The sequence below is a fragment of the Balaenoptera musculus genome, chromosome 15 (assembly GCF_009873245.2).
Source record: "Balaenoptera musculus isolate JJ_BM4_2016_0621 chromosome 15, mBalMus1.pri.v3, whole genome shotgun sequence".
NCBI classification, from domain to species: domain Eukaryota; kingdom Metazoa; phylum Chordata; class Mammalia; order Artiodactyla; family Balaenopteridae; genus Balaenoptera; species Balaenoptera musculus.
Window position 1 is genome coordinate 22982618 of NC_045799.1, and position 26844 is coordinate 23009461.

Here is a 26844-nt window from a genome sequence, read left to right on the forward strand (position 1 = left end):
AAAAACTAGGAAAAATGAATATTTTTACAATTATATGATGGTATTGAACACTTAAAAAATGCTTATTTAAAAAAAAAAAAAGAAAAAAAGGGAGTTCCCTGGTGGCCTAGTGTTTAGGATTCTAGCCTTTCACTGCCATGGCCTGGGTTCAATCCCTGGTCAGGGAACTGAGATCCCACAAGCCGTGTGGCATGGCCAAAAAATAAAATAAATAAAATAAAATAAAACATGTTTATTAAGTGTTTGTATTTCTTCTGAGATTCTCTTTTCATATTATTTGCCCATTTTTTCCTACCATTGTCTTTTCTTTTTTGGCTGCCCTGACCAGGTCCTAACCACTGGACTGCCAGGGAACTCCCTGTCTTTTTCGTATTGAATGGTTGAAGCTCTTTTTATAGGATAGTGTCATTGACATTTTTTATTAATCACGCTACAAATATTTTCTCCCAATCTGTATTTGGTTTTAACTTTGCTTATGGTTTCTTTAGCCCTACAGAAGCATTTAGTCTTCATGCATTTAAATCTACTGGGGTGTGTGTGTGTGTGTGTGTGTGTGTGTGTGTGTGTGTGTGTGTCTGTCTGTCTGTCTGTCTGTCTGTCTGTCTGTCTTCTGAGTTTTGTGCCAGACTTTGAAAGTTCTGGGGGTGCTTCACTGTTACCTCTAAATGTTGCCTGTGAGAAATAAAACATTAGCTGCTGCTGCTTCTTTTCTAAAAAGCTGCTGTGAGATGTTAATAAATTAATGAGTGAAAAATTGCCTTCCCCCTGGCTCCTGAGTATGTACCACATGCACTCCTGCTCCCAGACTTTTGTTCAGGCCATTTCCATTCCCTGCAACACCCTTTCCCTCTTAGCGGCTCCTGCAGATTCCCCCTGGCCTGCTGGCCTGCCCTTCCACACAGAACACTTCCCTTTTCCCATCCCCTGGGTCCCGTGAGCCCCAGGCCAGCTCTGAAACCAGTGAGGCTGCACTGGTTCTGTCCCACCCACACCTGGGTGTGAAGCCTTCTCTCTCTGGGGTAGAGGGGGAGGGAGTAGGCTTGTGACAAAACTGGGGGTTGGGATCGAGGAGGTTTGTTCCTGACCGCATGTCCCTGCCTTCTTCCAGGAAGGCCTTTGGTGCCACAGTGGCTCCGCCGAGTGATCTTTGACCCTGGTGTCGGGCATGCGTGGCCAGTGCTCTGGGAGTCCTGGGACCTGGCTGCAGTGAGTGGGTGGCCAGGCTCAGCGTGGGGTTGGGGCGAGGGTCGCTCGGGGCCCACAGTCTGGGGTCAGGGTCAAGGGTGCAGTGTGGTTGGGACTGAGTCTGGGGAGTGTTTGGGCCTGGTTGGGACTCATTTGGGGCTGGCTCCATCTAAAGTTGCGATCAGGGACTTGTGGGGCTCAATTTGGAGGCAAGAGGAGGGGTTTCATGGGGCTCTGACCAGGGCTCGGCTGGAAGCGGCCTGGCGCCCCGATAGGGGCAGAGGCCTGTGGGAGGTTAGGCCTCCTGGGCCAGTGCAGGGTCCCCTTAGCGCTCAGTGCTCCCTTGGCTCTGATCTCAGACCTTTGTCGTGCACTGTGGCTGGCTGGCTCTGGGTGACCCTTAGGGAAGGCAGCAGGACCAAGCGGGGCCCAGCACCTGCTCCCTGCTGGGGTCAGGTGGGATGTGTCCAGCCCAGGCCTGAGCCCCATGGAAGGTCCAGAGGCCAAGGTCCAGCTCTCTTTCTGCCCCAGACCCACTGGGTGACCTCAGGCAGTCTCTGTCCCTATTGACTCTCTGTTCATTCAACCGTTAGTTCCCCTCCTCTTATGCTCCAGGCACCGTGGTCAGTGTCCCCATCGTTCAAATGTAACAGGGACCCCCGTCCTGCCTGTCTCTTGCACGTGTGGGATGTGAAAAGCTGTGGCTTGCTGTGCTGCTGGTCGTGGCTGAACTGACCCTCCAGCTGTGGCGGGTGCAGCTCAGAACACAGCTGGTAGCTGCCTGGAGCTGCCCACACAAGGAATCCATTCATTCTCATCTCCATCCCTAAGCTAATGGGATGAGCCCTTCTCACTGTTCCCAAAGCCTCCCTGTTCTTCCAGGACCACCTGACTTTCCAGGAGCATTGAGGTGACCCTGGAGATCCAGGCTGTAGTCCTGAAAGCTGTGACCTTGACCCCTGCCCCCTCAGAGGCCCAGACCCCCCACTGGGATTTGCTGTGGTGACTCCTGTGGGTCCTCCGCACTCTGCCCTCTCCCTCCCAGGAGGGCTTTTCACCTCTGTCTGCTCCCCACTGCTGGTCTGGTCTCAGCTGAGCCTTCCCTGGGCCAGGGGCCGGGTTGGAGAGGATCGGGGCAGCCCCAGGGGATGGAAGGAGAGGGTGGGAGGGTGTTTGGGGCATAGGGGCTCCTTTACTTCACCCCAGTCACAGACACACAGACCCAAGGCAGTGCTCAGCCTTCTATTAGACATTCTGCCTCGCCGAGACAAACACCCACCCGACATGCATCTCCTGGAGCGCGCTCCCGGCGGGTGGCGCGTGTTCTGGTGGCTGGGCAGGGTGTAGGGGACAGGACTGGCATCCTGTCCTCTGAGAGGGGGCCTGGGTGAGGCTCGTGTGCTTGTGGCGGTGGCTGGGGAAGGGCTTTCATGCCCTGCACAGGGTTGCACGTGAAGTGGTGCCCCAGACCAGGACGCAGGGCCCTGCCCGTGGGGAGCAGCCTGGGAGTGGGCGGGCAACAGCCGAGGCCTGGGCTCTCTTGAGGGGCCTTCCCCTGGGGCCTCCAGGTCCAGCCTCTGGCCCAGTTCCCAAGAAGATGGGGTTTCCTTGGAGGGTCACGGGGGGAACACCCGCCTCACGTTGGCTGTGCCCCTTGCCTGGCACTGCACTCTCTCAGCCCGTTTCCTCCACTGGGAGCTGGGACCCTAACCCCTCAGGGGGAGGATCCTCCGAGAGGGGCCTGTGGGCTCGCGGGTTTGTGGGCAGAGCCGGTGCGGACAGTGTCTGAGGGAGCAGGTGACCGGGACGCGGGCCTGGGCACGGGGGCGCTGCGCTGGCCTAGTCGTCTTTGTCCTTGGCGCCATGTTTGAGGATGCGGGTGAACTCCACGTAGTTGAAGTTGCCTTTCTTATCAATGGGCGCCTCGCGGTACATCTCATCCACTTCCTCATCTGTGAAGCGGTCGCCCATGGTGGTGAGCAGCTCCCGAAGGTGGTCCTCGTGGATGAAACCTGGGGGACAGGGCCAGGGCCATGAGACAGGGACTCGGGCCAGGACACACCTAACACCCTCTACCCCTGGGGCCCCCACCAGTCCTTTCAGACCCGGGAGGGGCCAGGAAAAGCCACAGCCCTGGTCTCTGTTCAGTTCAAGGTCGCTAGGGCCAGAGGGAAGAGTTCCGCCGTGGGACTGTCGGCGAGGTGTTTCTGCAGGGGACCTGGGGCTGGCGGCGGGGGGGTGGTGGTTGCTGGCTGTGTCCTGCTTTAAGAGCCTGAGCCCCAGAGTTCCACTGCCTGAGTTTGAATGCTGATCCCCCCCCTTCTTTCTAGCTGTGTGACCTTGGGCAAGTTACTTAACCTCTCTTTGCCTGTTTGATCTGGAAAATAGGGATGAAAATATGCCAGCCTGGTAGGGGCTGTGACGGCAGTCAGGAAAATGTTCGAACACGCTTAGGCCAGTGGTGTGCCTGTGGCCCCTGAGAAACTGCTGAAACAACTACTGCCAGCGTCGCTCTGGCCTGTCCCTGGGAGAAACCAGCGGTGAGATAGAAGCCCTTTGGAAGATTTGAGGATGGGGGCTGGTTTCTGTGCCTCGTTGGCCAGAGGGCCTGAAATGGTTTGGTGTCTGGAAGGGTAGAAAGCAGAGGCCTAGTGCGTTGGGCCAACAGGTGAACTAGGAAATGGGAAAGCTTGGTGGATGTGGGCTGTTTTAGTCTCGCATCTGGGGGAGAAAACAAGAAAGGAGCATAGCTTTTATAGTTGTGGCAACATAAATGGGTGATTTCTGTTCTGGCCTTTGGGAGCAAGGGGCCCTGAAGTCCCAGCGTGGCCAGGTCCCCCCGGCATACGCGGGGGTGCCCTCAGGGAGGTGTGCAGGCCTAGCCCTGTCCAGGCCTCCATCCAGAGGCTGCCGACCTGAGGCCTCCTCGTCGAAGCAGGCGAAGGCGTTGCGGATCACGTCCTCGGGGTCCGTGCCGTTCAGCTTCTCCCCAAACATAGTGAGGAACATCGTGAAGTTGATGGGCCCCGGGGCCTCGCTCATCATGCCCTCCAGGTACTCGTCCGTGGGGTTCTTCCCTGTGGTGGGAGGGCCATTCGTGCCTGCTGTCACCTCCCGTCCCCTCCCTCCTCCCTGTCCCCTCCCTTCATGGCCCCACAGACAGGAGACAGTACGTTTGTAAACTGTAAAGCATCTCTCTGGGACGGCCGGCTCTCTGACTGCTCCCTCCCCGCTCTCCTGGCAGGTGGCCTTGACCACTTTCCTCCTCAGGTCTGGGGTCTGGATGTCCGCCATGGGTAACGCTCACTGAAGTATAAGGGCCCCCCATCTGCTGACCGCTCACTGCATCCCGTGCTCCATGTGCCTTATCGCTTTAACTTTCACCACCTGTGAGGTCAGCATTCTTATCCCCCTTCACAGGTGTGGGACCTGAGGCCCAGAGGTTAGGACTTGTCCTTAGTCACACAGCGAGTAAGGAGTAGAGCCAGCATTTGAAGCCAGGCAGCCAGACCCCAGGTCCCAGGCACAGTTTCGAAAGTAGTTAAACCAGTGACCTTTGGTGCCACACAGGCTAGGGTTTGAATCCCAGCTCTATGCCTGTTTTCCCTGCCTCTGAGGAGAACTGTGAAGGTGAAGAAGGCAATGGTTGTAAAATGGGCAGAACAATGATTGGCATTGGCCCTATGGATTTGAATCAACTGCTGGTTCAAATCCCAACTCTACCACTTAGTAGCTGTGTGACCTTGGGCAGATTACTTAACTTCTCTGAGTCAGTGCACCCCCAGGGTGTCTGGTGGGAGGAGCAAGCAATGTAGAGGGAGCCGGAGGGCTGACATCACACACTGCCCCCACCCTCGGCACCACACCTCTCCCAGCTTCAGGCCAGACTCACCTGAAGCCTCCCTCCCTGAGGAGGTCACTGGCAGGAAGGAGGACTGAGGCCTGGCGAGGGGAGGAGCTGTGAGTCCCCATGTCACAGCTCTTCGGGCCTCAGCCATCCCATGGGGACACAGCGGAGTGTGTGAGGCTCAGCTGTTTCCTAGCTGTTTCCTCATTTATAAAGTGGGAATGATAATCACACCTACCTAATAGGATTGCTTTGAGATTTAAGATAATACCTGCAGAGCTGCTGCTTGTTATTATTTTATTATTTGCTGCTCTTGTTTTTTAACCTGAGGATGATGTTCCTTTTTTTTTGTTTTTGGGCATGCCAGTGCGGCATGCAGGATCTGAGTTCCCCGACCAGGGATCCAACCCATGCCCCCTGCAGTGGAATTGTGGAGTCCTAACCACTGGACCACCAGGGGATTCCCAGAGGATGATGTTCTTAACCAGAGGCCACGACTGATCTGTGGACTCACTGACACGAGCTACAAACAGGAGTGAGGATTTTTCTGGGTAGATGCCCAGGACTGTCATCACGTCTCTGGGGTTGAGGGCCCTGGCTGCAGGCGCTGCCTCATAAATGGGAAGGAGTCTTTGTGTCCCTGTCTCCTCTGAGCCTCACACACTCTGCTGTGTCCCCATGGGATGGCTGAGGCCCGAAGAGCTGTGACATGGGGACTCACAGCTCCTCCCCTCGCCAGGCCTCAGTCCTCCTTCCTGCCAGTGACCTCCTCAGGGAGGGAGGCTTCAGGTGAGTCTGGCCTGAAGCTGGGAGAGGTGTGGTGCCGAGGGTGGGGGCAGTGTGTGATGTCAGCCCTCCGGCTCCCTCTACATTGCTTGCTCCTCCCACCAGACACCCTGGGGGTGCACACAAGGGCCACGGTCACCATTGCACAGGAGGGGAGACAGGCACAGAGCGGGACTGCCCAGCCGTGAGGGGCAGTGCCAGGGACTGACTCAGGCCTATCTGGCCATAGGCTGCAGCCTCTACTGCCAGAGACCACCCCCTCCCCCAGCCAGTGTCTGGCCCAGATGCTCTCACCTGGATGAAGGGGGCACCAGGAACTTGGGTTGAGGGTGGTTGTCTGTGGCTAGCACATGGGGAGGGATGTGGAAGCAGAGCCACAGGCTGCGGGCTGGCGTCTGGAGGCCTGGCCTCTGGGCCTCAGTTTCCCCATCTGAGCAATGGTGAGATGCACTAGATTCCTGAGACCTTTCAGCTCTGATTCTGATTCTGGGGAAATCACTGGAGTCAGCCTCTCGGAGCCTGACACAGGTGACCTCTAAAGGAGGGGGGCAGATACCCTGGCCTCCCTTCTAAGGCCTCAGTTTCCCCATTGTACAATGGAAAGTCCATGCAGTTCAAACTTTCTTGTAGTTGCTGATCCCTTTCTTTAAATGAAATGGTACTGGGCAGCCCAATCCACAAATCTGCCTGAGGCAGTCCTGCCCTGGAGTGGGCCTGTCTGGGTTCAAGTCCAGTGGTGAACTGCTCTGTGCCTCAGTTTCCCTACCTGCTAAATGGAGAAAGTGATGGCAGCTACTCTCCAGGGTGGGTGCCTCATGTCAGTAAACAGGAAGTGTTCCGTAAGGGATGAGCAGCCCCGCTGCCTGCTCCAGCTGCAGCCCTTGCTGGGCCCACTTGGACTCCCACACCCCGCCCCTGCTCACCCAGCGAGGCCAGCATGTCATGCAAGTCCTCCTTGTCAATGAAGCCATCTCGGTTCTGGTCAATCATGTTGAAGGCCTCCTTAAACTCCTGGATCTGGGACTGGTCAAACATCGCAAAGACGTTGGATGTGGCCCGCTGTGGCCGCTTCTTGGTGGTCTTGGCCTTGGCCCGTTTACTGGACATCTTGGCTGCGGGCGTGTGGGGCTTTCCTGTAGGCAGTGGGTGTAAGTGGGAGAGCCTGTGACCCCAGGCCAGAGAATCTTCTGGCCTACCCCTGCTCGGCTGTCAGTGCCTGGGCCGGTCTTCGTGCTCCCATAGGCCTGGGGCTCCTGCCACCCAGCTCATCACAAAAGCATACAGCGTTGGCCCTGTGTGATCTAAAACAACTTCCTCTACCTCTCTGAGTGAGTATACTCATCTGGGAATGGGATAGGAGTGCCCAGCAGAAGGGATTAATTGACTTAGTGCCCAAGAAGCCCCTGGCATGGTGCCCGGCACAGAGGAAGCTATTTTTGCTGTGACTGTTTGGGTAAGACACTTAGGATTGGGTTCGGTGCCAACCATTTCCGTGCTTTATCTCCTTTAAGCCTTAATAGCATTTACACTGTCCATCTCTCTCTCCGGCTTACAAGGTGGGTTGCCTCGTAAGAGGCTCTGAGGCTCCCTGCCCCCACCAGCAGGAAGGAGCTGGGTCAGCGGCCCTGCATTCCTGACATTCCTCATCCTCTCCTCCTCCCCGTCTCTCTGCCCTCCCTCCTCTGGAGGTTCTGGAAGGCCAGTGCTCTGGGCAGTCTCCCTTCCCCCCACCTGCCCACACTTGACCAGCCCCTTGGGGTGGGAGATAGACCTGATTTGTGCCTTACTCCTTGTTCTCACTCCTCAGTGTTTATAGGAGCATAAAGCTCCCCCCGGCTCAGAACCCCAGCTTCCTGTCACCCTTGTTTAGACCTGGCCTCCGAGCCTCCAGCCTGTCTCACCCATTGCATACAGACCCAGACACTTCACCTTGAAACCCTTGAGGGTTCCTGCCATCCCCTCTCCTCCCCCAGCAAGTCTTGGCCCCTCAGCCTGGCATCAAAGGCCCTGTGTGAACCCCTCCTGCCCTGCTCTCTGACTGGCCGCGGCACCCCTCATGGCATCCCTCCTGCCATCTATGTCTGCTCCCCAGACACCTCCCCCCCACCCCCCGACTTTCCTTCTTGGTCCCTCCCCCTGGAATGCCCTTCCTTCTCCAGCCCAGTTCTTCCGACAGCCCTTGGGGAGCAGTTCCCCCACCCTGGCTTTGACAGTAAGCACTTAAAGGTCTCTCTCCTTCACAATCAATCAGGGCTGGTGTTAAGTCCCCCGATTTAAACCTAAGCCCACGGTGGTGCTCATAGATGCTTGTTTAATGACTGTGAAGGCAACTGCAGCCAGTCTGCTGGCCCCACTGTACAGATGGGGAAACTGAGGCCCAGCAAGGGGCTCTTTCCCTGAACGCTTGTCATGGCTAGTGGGGACTGTGCCCCTGAAGACCTAGGGCCATGTGCCCCTCAGCTGGGGCAGTTGTGGGCCTGGCCGAGGCCCCAGGACTGCTGCCCTCCCTCTTTCCTCTGCCCTGAGTCCCTTTGTCGAGGATCTGCAGGAAGCCTTAAGTGCTCCTCGATCTGTCGCCAGGCCTTTATCCCATGACCCTGTTCAAGCCATTTGCCGTCTTTGGCCTTTGAGATCTTAAACCCTGAGCTGGGACACTGGCCAGCCCCAGCCCTTCCCCAGAGCCACAGCTGCCTATAGTTATAGACTGTCCCACTGGGTCCCACTGGACTGACACACCTGGCCCTCAGAGTTTCTCCTGTGGTTCAGGGTGGGTAGACAAAAGCCTTTCCCACCCTTGACCTGGGTGGGAGTGGGATGGTGCTGTCGCGGCAGGGAGTGCCACTGTGTCCTGTGGTTAGCGCTTCGAGGGGCCCACTCCTTCCCTGAGCCAGGTGTTCTCTGGGAACTTTGACTCATGGCACCCACAGAAGGCAGCCGAGGAGAAGTCCACTGTGCCCAGCAGAGGCTGTGACGGTTATCATCACTGTCACTCCCCCCCCTCCAGCCCCCCGTAAAGTTCTAGGGCAGACATGGCAGGATGAGAGAGGAAGCCACGACCAGAGGCGGGAGTGGCCAAGAGCTCACCCACTGCTCTGAGACTAGCTGGGCTCCCCTGCCTCCCTGGCCACCCCATCCCCGCCCTCTTCTGTTGAGGCGCCATGACAGGGCTTGGAGCACTGAACTGTACAGTTTGTCCATCCCAGCAGTCTTGGGAAGCAGGGTGGGGAGAGTGGGGTGCCCCTTACTGTGCGATTAAAAGAACTGAGGCCCGAGAAGTGGTGTATCCACGAGAGGGGTAGAGTCCAACTGGAAGCCAGGACCCCTGGGCTAGGGTTGGGTCTGGGGGTGGCAAATGGCCTTTCATGGTGGGCGGATGGCTACTGAGGGGCTGAGGACTCTTTGTGACCAGAGGCAGTTTCCAGTCTTGGTTGAGGGACAGGGGTCAGAGACAGGCTGGCCTCTTAGCCCCTGGAGCCATCCCCTCCTCCTCCTGGGGACCCTAACCACGGGGGGTCCGATATAGCGGGTACTTGGCCTGCTGCAGCTAGGTGCCACCTCCCCCTTTCTGGTGCCTGAAATCCCACCGTAACAGCAAAGACAAGGCCTGTGTCCCCCATTACCTCATGGTCCCTATGGCTGGCAGTGCCAGATGCCTTGCTGGTAAAGTCACCTCATCTGAGGCAGAGTTATCTGACCCTTTCCTGAGAGTAGCCAGAGTAGCTGGAGGGCTGGGGAGGAGCGGGGACCAGGTCCTGAAGCCCAGGTCCTTATCCAGCCGGGGGGTGGGGTGAGCCCGCAGAGGGCCCCTGGCGCGCCTTCCCCACCCAGCAGGCCCAGGTGGGCAGATGGCTCAGGGTGGGCAAGCCCCGGGGCGCGGCACACAGCCTCCATGTGTGTGTGTGTGTGGGGGGGGGGTTACTCCGGTCTCCATCCCTCTCTCCTGCCCCAGCAGATGGGGGATGGGACACGGACGCCCTGGAGGACACACATGGGTCCCCTAGGGCAGGGAACACCGGCAGCCACGACGTCCTCCCGTCCTCCCGGGCATCCCGAGTCCTGGGCTTGGCACCTCTAACCGCACAGCGAAGGGGCAGGGCCCATACAGTCTTCCCTGGCCATAGGCCCACTGGTTTCCAGAGCCGGGAACGGTCTCCCTGCTGCCCAGACCCAGCCAGAATCCCCGTCAGACCGAGCAACCTCGCAGCCCCAGCCAGGCCCACGAGCTGTCCCTGCCCAGAGGCCCTCCGACACCTCCCTGCGTCCCCAAGTTCGGGCCGCGGCCGTCACACCGCCCACACTAGACCACCCGGGCCGCCGGGCTCCCACCTGGTGCGGAGAAGGCGCTGGCTCGGTGCGCGGAGCGGGTGCGGAGACGGGGCTGGCGGGCCGTCGGTGGGGTCCGGGCTGGGCGCGGCGGGGGCGCGGGGCGGGGCGCGGCGCCGGGCCTTACAAGGCAGAAGAATGTGCGGCTGCGGCGGCGGCGGCGGGACGGGGGCGGGGCCGCGGCAGCCCAGCCTTATTTGGCCTCGACCCACGGGCCCGGGAGGTGGGGTGTTCCCGGGTGAACCCCCAGGCTGCCAGGGCCTTCCCCATCGTGGACCGGGGAGGTGACAGGGCTGAGTAGGGGGCCTGGACTGCCCGGGGAAGCGGGTTTATCTGGGCCGGCCCTTAGTCTCCTGCGAGGCCGGCAGAACATCCAGGGGCCTCTAGTCCTCAGACCCTACCCCCATCTTTCCCCCAAAGGCCAGCTGCCTGGCCCATTCCCGGGCGAGGGCCTCCTTCCACCAGGCCAAGTATGGCTTTTTTCCAGTCCCAGAGAAGAGGCGTGTCAGAGAGAACCCACTATCCTCATACAGAGCCAGCAGTCAGGCTCCTGGGGTGTGGGGCGCACGTGAAAGTTCGGTTAGGACCGCACTGGGGACAGCCCACCTCAGCCAAGTCATTCTCTCTAGGTGCCCTCAGTTTCCTCACCTGTAAAATGGGAGTGTGGTGGTGAGAATTCAGTGAAAGAGTGGCCAGAAAGACCCACGTAGACCCTGGGGAGCCAGCGAGAGGAGCAGGGGCTAGGGGACCCCCGGAGCATCCTTGCCAAAGGGGCTGCACCCCCTATCCCCCTCTTGTTGGCCTGAGTTGAAGGATGGAGTCTGGAAGGACAGACCCATCCCCTGTGCCATCGGGCATCAGGTCCATCATTTTGACCCGTGAAGGAGCACCTTACCCATCAGCCCCTACCTGGACTCCCGCCCCGCTCTCTCTCCCCTTTGATCCAACACGGACGTTCCCAAGGGAACTTATCAACGCCCAGTTACTTACTCTGTAAATATTAACTGACACCTGCTACCTGCCAGGCACTGTGCTTGGGTGCTGGGGCAAATACTCAAGTAATTGCACTCAGGAAGCATTTGTTCTTGTGGAGGGAGATACCATGAACAAGTAGCTCCATGGCTTGGAGGGTAGAAATAAATGCCTTGAAGGAGAATAAAACTAGGTGAGGGGAGAGAGAGTAACAGGAGGTGGGGCTGCCTCCCAGGAAGTGACATTTGGGCAGCGCTGAAGGATGTGAGGGAGTGGGCCAGCCCAGTGAGCCACAGAGGAAGAAGCCCTGTAGGGGGAGCTTGCCCAGCTCACGGTCAAGGAGCAGCGGGAGGTCAGTGTGACTGAGGGGAGGGGGGTGGGGGAGAGGAGGTCTGAGAAGCAGTAGGGACCTAGCCCGGGGATCCTTGTGTTACCCAAAAACTGGGTTTGCCTCTTGGTGGGTGTCAAGCCAGTAGACACTAACAAGCCAAAGATCAGGAGACGGAAGGATTTATTATTACTTGCAGCCAGTAAGGAGAATCTTACTGGTGATCTTTCCCAAAGCAGTGTTTCCCTGAACGGCAAAACTGGGGAAGTTTTAAGCTAAGGGTACATGCATATTCATGAAGGGGCTTGAGCAGAGGAGAAATCCACATGGAAATGGGGCCAAGGTCCAAGCTTTAGCTGAAGTCAGGAAGGTCAGCAGCATCATTCTGTCCTCCACCTGGGGTGGGGGTCTTAGTCCCTGCAGAACTCAAAAGACAAGTTATGCCTATCCCTTGAGGAGGAACTAGGACTCTGCTTTATCACTGCACTACTGTTTGACTGCCTTTTCTCTGTTCCTGCATTCCTTTGTTCTCTTAAGATCATTAATTACTGAGACCTGTTCAAGGGCAAGCATCGTGGCCAGACTTAGATCACAAAATGACTTAGGCCAAAATGGCTTCTCTTATGTCAAGAAAGCCATTCCTGGTTCTCTTTCTCCAGGGACCCCTTAACTTACCTGCTTACACTCGTAGGCCGCTGTAAGACATCAGAGAGTTCTGAGCAGAAGGGTGGCATGCTCTGGCTTACGTTCTAACTGGATCCCTTTTGGGGTTGGGGAGGGGGAAGCAGGGAGACCAGTGAGGAGCTATTCAACAGGATGAGGTGTCCAGACTAGTGCGGTGGCAGTGGGAGAAGTGATGGGATTCTGGACATATTCTTTTGGCTCGGGGGGGAGGGTGGCCATGCAGTGCGGCTTGTAGGATCTTATTTCCCCGACCAGGGATCAAACCTGGGCCCTCGGCAGTGAAAGCGTGGAGTCTTAACCACTGGATCACCAGGGAATTCCCATCTGGACATATTTTGAAGTTGCATCCAGTAGGATTTTCGCATGGATTGGTATGTGTGTGAGAGTCAAGGAAGACTTGAAGACTCCAAGGGTTCTGGTCTGAGCAGCTGGAAAGAAAGAGCTGCCATTTTCTAAGATGAGTCTCTTATGGAAGGAGCAGGTTTGGTGAGAGATCAGAAGTTCTGTTTTGGACATAGCAAATTTTAAAAACTTTACTTTGAAATAGTTTCAAACTTACAGTAAAGTTATAAGAACTGTACAAAGAGCTCCTGTATACCTTCACCCAGATTCTCTAATTGTTAACATTTGGCTTTATTATACTCTCTCCCGTGTGTGTGTGTATCCTTCTCCCCAACCATTTGAGAGTAAGTTGCACACATCAAGCCCTTTTACCCCGAAATACTTCAGTATCTCCTAAAAAGGAGATTATATTACATACCCATAATACAGTGATTAAAATCAGGAAAAAATTTTTTTATTGAAATATAGTTGATGTACAGTATTATAAGTTACAGGTGTACAATATAGTGATTCACAATTTTTAAAGGTTATACTCCACTTATAGTTACTGTAAAATATTGGCTATGTTCCCCATGTTGTACAATATATCCTTGTAAACATCAGGAAAATTTTAACATTGATTTAATTCTATGTTTTTTTAAAGATTTAATTTAATTTTTTTTTTTGGCTGCATTGGGTCTTCGTTGCTGCACGCAGGCTTTCTCTAGTTGCGGCGAGCAGGGGCTACTCTTTGTTGCGTTGCGTGGACTTTTCACTGCGGTGGCTTCTCTTGTTGTGGAGCACGGGGCTCTAAGCATGTGGGCTTCAGTAGCTGTGGCACGTGGGCTCAGTAGTTGTGGCTCGCGGGCTCTAGAGCGCAGGCTCAGTAGTTGTGGCGCACAGGCTTAGTTGCTCCGCAGCATGTGGGATCTTCCTGGACCAGGGCTCGAACCCGTGTCCCCTGCATTGGCAGGCGGATTCTTATTCTTTTGCCACCAGGGAAGTCCCGATTTAATACTGTTATCTAATTTACAATCCATATTCAAGTTTTGCCAATTATCCCAATAATGTCCTTTATAAAAAATTTCTTTCTGGTCCAATAGCCAATCCAAGGTTATCATATTTCTTTGATCGCCTTCTGTGTGTGTGTTTGCGTGTGTGTATGGTAAAATAACAAAATTAATCATTTTAACCAATTTTAAGTGTACAGTTCAGTGGCATTAAGTACATTCACATTGTTGTACAACTATCACTACCATCCATCTCCAGAACTATTGATAAATTCTGTAAACATTAAATAGTAACTCCCTATTCTTTTCCCTGAGCTGCTGGGTACCCACCATTCTACTTTCTGTCTCTATGAATTTGACTACTCTGGGTCCCCCATATAAGTGGAATCAAACAGTATTTGTCCTTTTGTGACCGGCTTATTTCACTTAGCATAATTTCTTCAAGGTTCATCCATTTTTTAGCATATGTCAGAATTGTTTTCCTTTTTAAGGCTAAATAATATTCCATTGTGTGGAGAGACCACATTTTGCTTATCCATTCATCTGTCACCAGACATGTGCTTCTTTCCACCTTTTGGCTGTTGTGAATAATGCTGCTATTAACATGGGTGTAGTACAAATATCTTTTCATGTCCCTGCTTTTGATTCTTTGGGGTTATATATCCAGAACCAAAATTGCAGGATTATATGGTAATTCTGTTTTTAATTTTTTTGAGGAACCACCATACCGTTTTCCACAGAAGCTGTACCATTTTACATTCCCACCAACAGTGCGCAAGGGTTGTAATTTCTCTACATCCTCGCCAACACTTGTTATTTTCTGTTCTTCTTTCTTCCTTCCTCCCTTCCTTCCTTCCTTCCATCCTTCTTTCCTTCCTTCCTTCCTTTCTTTCTTTTTAATAATAGTCATCCTAATGGGTGTGAAGTGATATCTCATTGTGGTTTTGATTTGTATTTCCATAATAACTAATGTTAAGTATCTTTTCATGTGTTTATTGACCATTTGTGTATCTTCTTTGGAAAAATGTCTGTTCAAATTCTTTGCCCATTTAAAAAATCAGGTTGTTGGACTTCCCTGGTGGTCCAGTGGTTAAGACTCCATGCTTCCACTGCAGGGGGCACGGGTTTGATCCGTGGTCAGGGAACTAGGATCCCACATGCCACATGACATGACCGCCCCCCCCCAAAAAAAAATCAGGTTTTTTTTGTTGTTGAGTTGTAAGAGTTTTTTTAATATATTCTGGATATTAATCCCTTATCAGATAATATGATTTGCAAAAATTTTCTTCCATTCTGTGGACTTCTCTGTTTAAAATAATTTTTTTAATTTATATAATTTTTATATACCATAAAATTCACCCTTTTCAAGTGTACAATTCAGTGGTTTTAGAATACTCACAGAGTTATACAACCATCACCACCATGTAATTCCAGAACATTTCATCATCCCCCAAGAATCAACATACTCATTAGCAGTCACTCCCCACTTCCCCTTCCCCTCATCCCCTGGCAAACACTAATCTACCTTCTGTCTCTGGATTTGTTTACTCTGGCAATTTAATGTAAATGGAATCATATAATATGTGGCCTTTTGTGACTGCCTTCTTTCACTTAGCATAATGTTTTCAAGGTCCATCTATGTTATAACATGTATCAGTACTTCATTCTTTTTATTGCTGAATAGTATTCCATTCTATTGCTATACCACATTTTGTTTACATATTTATCAGTTGATTGATACTTGGGTTATTTCCACTTTTTGGCTATTATAAATAATGCTACTATGAATATTGGCGTATAAGTTTATGTGTGAATGTATATATTCACTTTTTTGGATATATATCTAAGAGTGGAATTGCTGGGTCATCTGTTAACTCTACGTTTAAACTTTTGAGGGACTTCCAAACTGTTTTCCTCAGTGCTGCATTGTTTTACATTACCATCAAAAATGTGTGAGGGTTCCAGTTTCTCCACATGCTCACCAACACTAGTCTTCTAGTCATCCTATTGGGTGTGAAGTGGTATCTCATTGTGGTTTTGATTAGCATTGCCCTAAAGACTTGTTATCTTGAACATCTCTTCACGTGCTGATTGGACATTTGTATATCTTTGAAGAAATGATTATTCAGATATTTTGCCCATTTTAAAATTTGATTCTTTTTTTGTTGTTGGGTTGCAAAGTTGCTGTGTATAGTCTAGCTATTACACCCTTACCAGGTATATGATTTTCAAATCTTCTCTCCCATTCTGTGGGTTATCTTTTCATTTTTTGGTTTGTTTAAAGATGCATAAATGTTTTTAACTTTGATGAAGTTTATTTTTTCTTTGGTTTCTTGTGCCTTTTTTTAATCATATCCATGAAACCATTGCCTAATCCAAGGTTGTAAATATTTATACCTATGTTTTATCCTAAGAGTTTTGTAGTTTTAGCTCTTCAATTTAGGTCTCTAGTCCACTTTAAGTTAATTTTGTCTATGGTGTGAGGTAAGGGTCTAACTTCCTTCTTTTGCATGTGGATATCCAGTTGTCGGCAGCACCATTTGCTGAAAAGACTATTCTTTCTCCATTGAATTTTCTTGGCTCTCTTGTTGAAAGTCAGTTGTCCATAAATGTATGGGTTATTTCTGGACTCTCAGTTCTGCTTCATTGATATATATGTCTACCCTTATGGCAGTACCACACAATCTTGATTACTTTAGTTTTGTAATCAGGAAGTGTTTCATCCAACTTTGTTCTTCTTTTTCACGATTGCTTGGCTATTCAGAGTCTCTTGCATTTCCATATCAATTAAGATCAGCTTGTCAATTTCTACAGAAAAGGCAGCTGGGATTTTGACAGAGATTGTGCTGAACCTGTAGGTTAATTTGGGGGAGATTGCCGTCTTAACAATATTAAGTCTTCTGATCCATGAACATGAAGTGCCTTTCCTTTTACTTAGATCTTTTAAAATTTCTCTTAATGATGTTTTGTAGTTTTCAGTTTACAAGTCTTGTACTTCTTTTGTTAAACGTATTCCTAAGTGTTTTAATCTTTTTGATGCTACTGTAAATGGAATTGTTTTCTTAAACTCATTTTCAGTGTGTTCACCGGTAGTTGAACTGTTTTTACTCACGATACTTCTGACACCAAATATGTGGGTATTTTCCTCACACCAGTCAATTCTCCAACTCTCTGGACACCAATTGGATGTCCTACTATTTGGTTCAATTCTAACCCTAATTACCTGGAGTTAGTGTCAGACTCCACAGGTTTAAGGGCTCAGTCCCACAAGATTTCCCTCACATCAGACCCAGGATACCCACACTTTTGTCCAACTTGACTACAAATTGCGGATTACTACACATCCCTCCCCGCCACTGTTAGGGAACTGTTGACCAAAACCACCAGTCTTAGCCAGGCTCGCTTGCCTGAGTTGTCTCACAACAGGAAGTCCCGATAAGGACTGGAATCCATCTTGGCTGAGAGATGAGCATGCCACCAGGAAGGATCCCGAGTGAGACTATGGGCCAAGCAAGATGATTGGCCAGAGACAACCCGGAAACTAATCCCATTACCATAAACTCTGAGACTTTGAGCCACGTGGCAGAGCAGTTCTCCTGGGTTCCCTTACCCTACCGCTCTCTGCCTGGGCGCCCCTTCCCGATAAATTCTTTTGCTTTGTCAGCACGTGTGTCTCCTCGGACAGTTCATCTCTGAGTGTTAGACAAGAGCCCACTCTTGGGCCCTGGAAGGGGTCCCCCTTCCTGCAACACCAGGATAAATAATTTCTTAGAACTGCTCATAGAACTCAGGAAAGCAGTTGAATTACTATTATCAGTTTACTATAAAGGATACAACTCAGGAACAGCCAAATGGAAGAGATGCACAGGACAAAGTGGGGGCAGGGGAAGGAGGGAGCTTCCATGCCCTGTCCAGGGATGCCATCTTCTTAGCACCTTGAAGTGTTCACCAGCCTGGAAGCACTCCAAACTCTGTTGTGTAGGGGTTTTTATGGAGGTTTCATTACAGAGGCATGAGTAAATCTTTGGCCATTAGGACTGACTTAATCTCCAGCCCCTCTTCCCTCCCTGGAAGTTGGGGAATGAGGCTGAAATTTCTAACCCTCTAACCATGCCTTGGTCTTTCTAGCAACCAGCCCCCATCCTGAAGCTATCTAGGGGCCCCCAGCCACCAGTCCTGCCGTTAGCATACAAAAGATTCTCATCACTTCAGAGAGTCCAAGGGTTTCAGGAGCTGGGTACCAGGAACTAGGGACGAAGACCAAATATTTATTATTTATTATATCACAGTAGAGATACTATTGGTTTTTGTATATTGATCTTGCTTCCAGGAACACTGCTGAACTAATTTATTAGCTCTGATAATTTTTTTGTGGATACCTTAGGGTTTTCTATATGAAAGATCATGTTATCTGCAAATAGAGGTAGTTTAACTTCTTTCTTTCCAATTTAGATGCCATCCATTCATTCATTTATTCATTCTTGCCTAAAGGCCCTGGCTGGAACCTACAGTACAATATTGAATAGAAGTGGCAAGAGTGAACCTCTTCGTCTTGTTCCTTATCTTGAGGGGAAGGCTTTCAGTCTTTCACCATTAAACACGTTAGCTGTGGATTTTTTTTTTTGGATGTCCATTATCAGCTTGAGGATGTTCTAATTTGTTGAGCATTTTTATCATGAAAGGGTGTTGGGTTTTATCAAATGTTTATTCTGCATCTATTGAAATGTCTTTAATCTCTGTCCCTTAGAACTGTCCTTTAGCTTTTCTATGTCTTTCATGCACTGACATTTTTGGAGAGTCCCGGCCAGTTACTTGGTGCTCCCTCATGATTAGCTTCAGGTTATGGATTTTTGACAGGAATATCACAGAAGTGATGCTGTACTCTTCCCAGTGCATCTTATCAGGAAACACGTATGATGTTATTATTACCAGTGATGGGAAAAATTAACTTTGGCCATCTAGTGTCTGCCAGATTTATTCATCAGAAAATTACTATTTTTCCCCTTTATAATTAATATGTTCATTAATAGGTAATTTGTGGGGTGCGCTCCTTTGAGACTAAATATTCTGTTCCTCATCAAACTTTTACCCATGGCTTTTAACACGTACTGATGATCCAGTTGTTACTCTGATGGTTGTCAAATGGTGATTTTTCTAACCCTTCTCACTTCCTTTTACTGGTTGGTGAATGTGTTAACTTTGAGATTACCTGTTAGACGTCTAAGTGGAGGTGGTGAGTGGGAAGTGCAAAGTTCAAGGAAAGGTACATGTTGTAGATTTAGATGTAGGAGTTGTCAGTCTGTAGAAGGTTAAAGCCATTAGCAGTTGAGGGTCTCCAAGGGCCCATGTCCCCTGTTGGTCACAGGGCTTCACCAGGCCTGGGGTCCGCTGACATGTTTTAGAGACAAACCCTGGTGCTGACTGGGTCACAGAGTACCATGGCTCCATGGAGGCTGGGACTGGGGGCTCCTGTCTTATGGGAAGCTGGGTTCTGTGGAAGGAAGTGTCCTTGCTCTGTTCAAAGCTGGTAAAGGCCCTTACTACTTAACCTGGCATTCTAGGCTTGTCCAGCACCACCCCTTCCCTGAGCAGCAGCACAGTCTTACACTTCTGCCTCTGCTTGCTGTGCCCTTCACTGCCACAGCTTGGGGAACTCCTGCTCATCCTTCAAAGCCCAGCTCAAATATTACCTTCTCTGTGAAGTCCCACCTCTACTCCCTGCAACAAGGTCATTCATTTAGAAAACAGTTCTTGAGGCTCTCCTCTGTGCTAGGCACTGAGACTAGTGAAAAAAACTCTATTCCTGCCCTCAGGGAGCCCATGTTTCCTGATGGAGACAGATATTCATAAGTAATCTCACAGATCTAAGGGTCAGTGACAGCAACAAAGCAAGATAAGTGAAGTGACTGTCCAGCTCCAATAGTTAGAGCAGGGGGTTTGCACCAACCTGGCCTGGCTGAGGTGCTTTGGGAAGGTTTCACTGCAGAAATGGCAGCTGGCCTGAGAGCTGAGGAAAGAATAGGTGCATTGGTGGGGGAGCCATGGCTCCCTGTGCAAGGCCTGAGGTGAGGCTGGAAGGCAGAGAGCAGGGGATGGGCTCCCATGGGAGATGTACCTAGAAAGGTGGGCATAGGCCTCCAAGGCCAAGGTGAGGAGGCTAGATTTTCTCTTGCTGGTACTGGGAAGGCTTCAAAGGGTCCTGAGCAGAGGGGGATTTTCGAGGAGTCCCTCTGGCTGCCATGAGGAAGAGACAGTGGGGACCACATTGGTTTTTCAGATCAGCCAGATTCATATCGGTAGGAGACACAACTTCATTTTTGTGTTTAGATTTATTTTTATTTATTTATTTAGTGCCAGGTCTTAGATGTGGCATGGCATCTCTTAGTTGTGGCATGCAGACTTCTTAGTTGCGACATGCGTGTGGCACCTAGTTCCCCAACCAGGGATCGAACCTGGGTCCCCTGCATTGGGAGTGCAGAGTCTTACCCACTGGACCACCAGAGAAGTCCTGATACAGCTTCATTTTAAGTTTCTTTTATAAACCCCATTCCAGTGCTGGTGGTAGGAACTTCATCTCAGTTGGTCTGGGGGTCCTCATGGTCTCTGGATCTCAGGCCACTGGTGACAATGGCTTTGTCCTGCTGGCCTGGCCACAAGGCCCCTGAGCCCTGTGCTGCTCCTGGCTACGGCCGAGCCTTCTTCCTCTGCTCTCAGGCTATGGGGTGGGGACTCTGAAAGGCTTGGGGACCCACAAACTTTGGGGGAGCAGGAGGTTTACAGGGGAACCTGGGCCTCCCTGCTCTCTGACCTGCAGCCTCTGGGTGGTTCTCAGGGACCCAGGGACGGTGAACAGTCTCCTGCTCTGCTCCCTTTCCTCTTCCCCAGCACCCTGCAGCCTTCAGGAGGGTGCTTTCTGTCTCTGTTTGGCCCTGTTCCCTCAAGGATTGTGCTTTGGAAATGCAGAAACCGAGGACTCACTCCCAGCTTCTCTGGGAAGCTGCTGTCGGCCTTTCCCTGAAATGACAAATGCCTCCCTGATAGAACAGAGTACAGGAGTTGGGACATCATCTAAGCCATGTTCTTGTTCAGACTGTTTAATCTGAGTCATGAGAAAACAGAAATCCAAATTATGTAACATTCTCTAAGATGCTTGGATACTTAAAAAATGTCAATGTCATGGAAAAAAAAAGTGGGGAAACTGTTTCTGATTCAACGAGACTAAAGAGACATGATAACTGAAAGCAGTGAATGATCCTTCACTGGATCCTGGATGGATACAAAGGAAAATCCATGGAGGACATTGCTGGGGCACTTCGAGTATGGCCCTGCTTTAGCTGGTATTAATGTCTGGGCACCAAGTGCCCTCCTGGGTAAGGGAGGTGCTCGAGGGTCACTCGTTTGTTAAATTAGAGAGTAAGAGTGGTATTGTGCTCACGTAGGAATGTCCTTATTCTTAGGTGTCGCCTGGTGTATTTGGGGTGAAGCAGCGTGGTATGTGCAGCTTATTAAATGGCTCAAGGTGAGGGGATGTTTGTGTACGTCCTTGAGAGGAACAATGCAAATATGGCAAAATCTTGAGTGGGTGATTCTGGGTAAAGGACATTAAACTATTCTTTCAACTTGGGGAGGGTGGGCCTCTCGTCTGCTGCACCAGCAGGGCTGGCAGAGGGGGCCCAGGTACTCTGATACAGGGAGTGCAGGACCCTCCCTGAGACCCTGATCTAACCCTCAAGGCCCCTCCCCTGCTGCTGCGGAAACACTCAGGCTCTGAAGGGGTAAGGGTCCACCCAGTTCCCCGAGGCCCGTCAGGAGTAGAGCTGGGTGCTCGCTGGTCAAGTGCAGCGTGACCGCCTCCTGTGTTCACTCACACCTCTGAGTATCTGGCTCAGTGCCCAGGCAACCTGAAACCCGTTCACTTACCTTCGAGTCACCCTCAGCCATGTCTCAGGGCAGGGGTAGGTCCAGGAAGGTGCCAGCCCCAGGAGTTAATCTGAGCCATCCATGGTCACTGGACACTCAGCCACCACTACCAGGATCTAGATGTGAGGGCACAGCACTCCTAGCGCAGGGGGTCTGACCCACAGGCTTCAGATGAGCTCACGAGCGGCCCCTCTGGGGAAGGCAGGGCAGCCCGAACAAAGTTCCTGGGAAGGTAGTTCCCCTGGGCTTGAGGTCAGCAGCATCTCCGCTGCTTTGGGCCAAGGGAGGAGACCAGGTGCCTGCAGCTCGGCCGGGCCCAAGAACTTTCTAAAACGCACGTTCTTACCACCAGACATGGGCACTACTGTTCCTCCTGCTCTGCCCTGCATCCCATCCCCCTCTCCCGAAGCTGGTTAATACCCACTGTCCTTCAGCCTTGACCCGGGTTTGGCGGAGCTGTCATGGGTTCCCACAGCCTCACTGTGCTGCATCTCCTTTCCTACCATCTGCTGTAGACTGGAACTCACCTATGGCATGTTCCGTGTCTCCCCCACCGGGGCTTGAGCTCTACGAGCAGGGCAGGTGCTCAGGAAGTGCATCCAACGCATGTAACTGTCAGGGTGCAGGCAGCTGCTGGGGTACCGAGTGCCCCGTCCCGGGTGAAGCGCACGCAGTCGGGGTCTACGGAGGGGGCGTGAGTTGTCAGAGTGGGCAGCCCATCTCAGCTCCCATATAGCAACGATAAAGCATTTATTTCTCTGGAGGAAGCTGGTCAGGCAGATGTTACACACTCATCTTTCAGAGAAGGGAACCGAGAGCTTAGTTTTCTTGCCCGGGATCACAGAGCTGGTGCATGAGAGAGCTGGCGTTACAGTTTGCACTCCGGTCAGCCTGTCTCCAAGGAGCTGCCGTTTGGAAGGGGTCTGGCTGTCTCCTGGGGCGTCCACTCCACCCACCTCATCCCAGCCTGGCCCGTCCCGCTGCAATAACACCATGAGCCCGTGGTACACGTTACCTCATTTATTCTCACAACATGCCTGTGAGGTAGGGAGGGGCGGGGACTGTCCCCATTTTACAGAGGAGGAAGTTGAGGCACACAGAGGTCAAGTGACTTGCCCAAGGTCACAGACGGCGGCCAAGCTGGAATGGGCCCTAGAGCAGGCCTGCAGTTCACCCGGGGCCCCTGTGGCAGGTGCTGGACACGAGGACGTCTCCAGTGCCGCAGCCGTGGCCACAGGAGAGCAGCCCTCGTGCACGGAGCTTGCTGCGGGCCTGGCCTCGCCCTCTCCCTCCCTGCCCCCCACCTCACCCTGCAGGCCTGGGCCATTGCAGCTCAGGGCTCATGACACCCTGGGAGTGGGGCTGGGGGGCAGGGGAGAGAGAAGGATGACTGGGGTAAAAAAATAGAAAACTCAGAGGCCGGGCAGATGGGCCCATGGCCGGGGAGTGGGGGGCAGGTGAGAGACAAAAAAAGGGGGGGCTGCTTACACACAAGGTATATATTTTTACACACACTTGTACACACACCTAGATATAGTACATGTAAAAATATATGCTATTCACACACCCGCCTCCTGCCAGGTGCCCCCGAGAGCCAGCGGTGGCGCTGGTGGGCATGGGTGAGCAGAGGGGCGTTTGTTAAATATACACTCTAAGGTCTATGTGCATATGTACACATACGTACAGACACAGCCGCCCGCCCCTCGGGTACTGTACACAGGCTCGGCCAGGGACACATGACCCCTGGAAAATGGGGTCCCTCTCTTGAGTGGCCCCTGCAAGTCACTCTGAGTCATACATTTTGCTGAAGGAAGAAGGGGCTGGAGAGAAGAAAAAGGCGGGAGTCTGGAGTGTGGTAAGCTGTGGTTTTTATCTCATTCCCCTCCCCCGCCCAAAGACTTCAGCCCTCCTCATGGTCTCAGAGAGGCGAGTCACCCGCCTGACGCTGCCTAGGGCTGGCAGATCACAGTGGGAGGGCTGCTTCTGCTGAGAGGAACCTACATCTGCGTGTGTGAGCACTTGGTGGGGGAGGGGACGCGCGTCCATCTCTCTGTCCTCTGGGCTCACCCACAAAAAGGGCTGAGAACCAGAAAGCCAATAGTCAGGATGGTGACCCCTGTGTGAGCTCTTAAGGGAAAAGAGAAAAATGTAAGAATGAAAACTCCAAGGTCAGAGCTGGGGTAGCCAGGAAAAGGAGGAAGGACATGGCAGGTGCCCAAAGCTGCCCTTGGGCTGTCGTCATCTTGTAAACAAGCTAGTTTAAGTTCTCATTAGATAGAGCAAGTAAAAAGACCGTAGTCTGGAGGCTGGGCTGGGGCGTTGCCGAAGTCCATCTATCTAGTCCACCACGGCCAGCAAGAGGAAAAAAAGTTTTATAGTTTTGTGTTTCTGTTGATTTTTTTGTGTGAAGTCTTCATAACCTAAAGCTGGGAGGGACCCAAAAAAGCCAAATTGTGAGCCCTTGTATGCGTCAATTTGAAAGTTGGCTCAGGGTCTCTAGACAGAATAACCATACTAAAGGTTGAGAAAATTTTGTTCCTTTTGCATTTAGTTTGTAGGTTTCTTTTTTTAATGACTTAAAATTGTTTGCTTCCTGCTTCCTGGTCTCAGAGCCGGGTCTGGGCCTCAGGGACATAAATCTCGATGCTGTCCGCGCTCTCCGTGGCTGAGTTCTGCCGCACGGAAGCCGCCCGCTTGGCCGCCAGGAGTCTCTTGCGGGCCTCCTGACGCTGCTTGTCTCCAGCGTCAGAGGCCTTGTCGCGGCTCACTGCCGGCTTGGATTTGGCTGGCTTCTTTGGGACCGGAGGGGGTGGTTTCTTCTCTTCCTTTAGTGAGACAGTGAGGAGAGAAGAAAAATAAAATAAAGGTGCCACCTTTTGTGTGGCGCTACCACCCACCGTATGCTGGCAGCTGGAGCCTCCACCCCAGCTTCCCCGCATCGGGCACAAGCAACACACATTTGGAAGCAGGAAGCCACAAGAAGCGATGATGGTGGGAATAGCACAAGGCATAGGAGCAAAAAGCAAGCTTACAATCCTAGAATGTTCTAGTAGGAAGGGACAGACAGATCACCTCTTCCCACCCCTGCTTTGAACCCCTGAGAGCCTGAAATTCACGCAGGAATCATAGGGCCAGAGTTGGGATTTAAGTTCAGGACCTCTGACTCCCAGGTCACATTTCACATGCTGTTCTAGGCGATCAAAACTCAAAAGGGCCACAGTCCAGTAACCAATAACCAAAGGGGTCATTGGGTGCCACTGTTTTACAGATGGAAGCCTGAGCCTCAGGGAAGAGGCTGGCCCAGGAGGCAGAATCGGGTCCAGACCCCTGTAACTCCTGGGCAGCGTGGTCCTAGCAGAAGGACCATTTTTCTACCTCCAGGGTTCCAACGGCTGTGTCTACGCTAGTGCTCTGGGCTGTGGGCACGTGTCTCCCACTTTCTGAACATGCAGGGCAGGAAGGCATGCTTCGGGGGGGGCAGCCTCAACTACACAGAGCGAGTGGCATGCTGGACGAGCGCCGAGCATGGATCCCCGCACCCACTGATGGACGTGAGCCCCCAGCTCAAAGACGACACACAGAGAAGGGAGCCAAGCAGCACTGACCGATTGTGGCCAGCGTTATTGCCGACCAGGAATTTGTCCCTGGACTTCCCCTCCGCCACCTGCTCCATGCTCACCTTCCTCTTCTCGGGGGTCTCCACCCAGCTGCCAGCTGTTGGCCTGGAGGGGGTAGAGTTCATCAAAACTTCATGCTGATGTCCTCGATGGACAGCTGCAGCAGGTCCCAGAACCCTGCCAGGTCCTGGGCTGTTGGACGTGGGTTGGCATCAGGGTTCTGTGGGACAGATGGGGTTCAGTGGGGCAAGCAGGGCAGAGGCTGGTCCTGCACCCCATCCCAAGTACTGTCTCCTAGCTCTGCCAGCCCTGGTTGGGTTCTCTTGCAGGGCCTGTGTCTTACTCTCCTGTTCCCTGGGTCGGTTCAGTATCTGTATGAGCGAATGAAACCCAGTTCCCGATTACTGCTGGCCCTGATGGTGGAGAGCTTTGGGAGGGAGAGAGACCAGTCCTATCATGAGAGTGGGTCCTGCACACACATGGGGACTGAGGCCTTCGCCCACCACCGTAGGGCTACAGTGAGGAAAGCCCTCATGGCCTCAGCGTATGCCAGGCAGGCAACTCGTCTCATTTCACAGGGAGGAGGCAGGATCACTCCCCGGTGGGTGTGATTACAGAATCCGTTGTGGTTTCTAGCCAATCATTCTGTCTCTGAGAGCCATTCCTTATAAGGACTTCCCCGGTGAACGCCCCAAACCCCTACCGGTCCTAGAGACAAACACTCGCCACTGTCCTCCACCCCCTGGGAGTCTACACACCCCTGCCAGATGGAAAGAGGCTTCCACAGAAAAGCTGCTGGCCTAGCGGCGAGGGTGAAGGAGAGGGAAACCCACCAAGCCTCACGGTGGTTATTTCTTAGTTCTTACCTTGACTGTCTTCTTAGATATAGAGTATGTTGTATATAAATAAATCAGTGCTAACTGATTTTTAACTTTCATGTGGCTGTTTTGACACAGAGTTCACTTTTCTATTTCAGAAGGTAGTAGAGATCTGAAGGACCATTCCTGGCCCTTTTCCCTGGCTAGGCCACTGACATGCACCACTGTCATCTTTCCAATGCCATGAGGAAGCAGCACCTTCTCCATGTTAGAGAGGAGGTCACAGAGGCTTAGAGGCTAATCCAGCTGGGGGCTCTGGCTAGAAGACCCACTGTGGAGGAAGAAGAATCACACTCACCAAGTTTTGCTCACAGAGGCCCCGGAACTGCTGGAATTTCTGTGACATCAGTAGCTGGGCACTGCCCACAGCGCTGAGGACTTTCCCTAAGACTGAGAAAGAGAAGGTGGAAAAAGACTGAGCAGTGCACAAGGTCTGCTGGGGTGGAAGGCAGGATCAGGGTCATGGCTTTCACCTCCCCTCCCCGCCTTAGGATGCCAATCATTATTTGGTGATGGCAGTCAGTCTTCATTTTATTTACACATTAACCCACTGTCACTGTGAAAAATGCAAACCACACATAATAAAGTGAGCCCCATCCCCTAGTTGCTAAGGACATTTTATGGCAATAAATTTGAAAACTAAGTTTAAATGGAAAAAATTTTCAGGAAAACATAAATTACTATCATAGACTCAAGAAGAAATAGAGAATCTGATTAGGCCAATAACTGTTTTAAAAAACTGAAGCAGGAGTTAAAAATCTTCCCCAGAAAAAGGAACCAGGCCTATGTCGTTTTACAGGTGAGGTTTTACAAAACCTTCCAGGAATAGATAATCCCTGTTTTATACATTCAAATTCTTCCTGAGAGTAAATAAACAGAAAATGACACCACTAATTTCAGGAGCCCTGAGAGAACATAGGACATGCCAAGAATAGGGCACTTTCATTATGAACATAAAAGTCTTAAAGCAAAG

At 51.9% G+C, this 26844-nt stretch overlaps 2 protein-coding genes across 2 annotated transcripts in view; both read right to left on the reverse strand.

The window, feature by feature from the left end:
• Positions 1–2412: 2412 nt before the first annotated feature.
• On the reverse strand, positions 2413–10276 carry MYL9 (myosin light chain 9). Its single transcript, XM_036827064.1, has 4 exons — positions 10145–10276; positions 6742–6951; positions 4101–4262; positions 2413–3197 (listed from the first exon to the last, which is right to left on the reverse strand). Exons 2-4 carry the CDS (start codon positions 6923–6925, stop codon positions 3025–3027), a joined length of 519 nt encoding a protein of 172 aa, XP_036682959.1. The 5' UTR covers positions 6926–6951; positions 10145–10276; the 3' UTR covers positions 2413–3024.
• Positions 10277–22381: 12105 nt separating this feature from the next.
• DLGAP4 (DLG associated protein 4) overlaps positions 22382–26844 on the reverse strand; it is a 200636-nt gene continuing 196173 nt past the window's right edge. Inside the window, 5 exon segments of the mRNA XM_036824561.1 lie at positions 22382–24201; positions 25056–25079; positions 25081–25122; positions 25124–25213; positions 26170–26261. Of these exon segments, the coding sequence (XP_036680456.1) occupies positions 23983–24201; positions 25056–25079; positions 25081–25122; positions 25124–25213; positions 26170–26261 (467 nt within the window). The 3' untranslated portion in view covers positions 22382–23982.

Excerpts from the sequence above, each read along its gene's own strand:
- MYL9 (XM_036827064.1), bottom strand. The coding sequence starts at position 6,925 with ATGTCCAGTAAACGGGCCAAGGCCAAGACCACCAAGAAGCGGCCACAG. Across the intron at positions 4,263-6,741 it reads TGACATGCTGGCCTCGCTGG|GGAAGAACCCCACGGACGAG; the intron begins GTGAGCAGGGGC and ends CTCCCACCACAG. Across the intron at positions 3,198-4,100 it reads CTTCGACGAGGAGGCCTCAG|GTTTCATCCACGAGGACCAC; the intron begins GTCGGCAGCCTC and ends CCTGTCCCCCAG.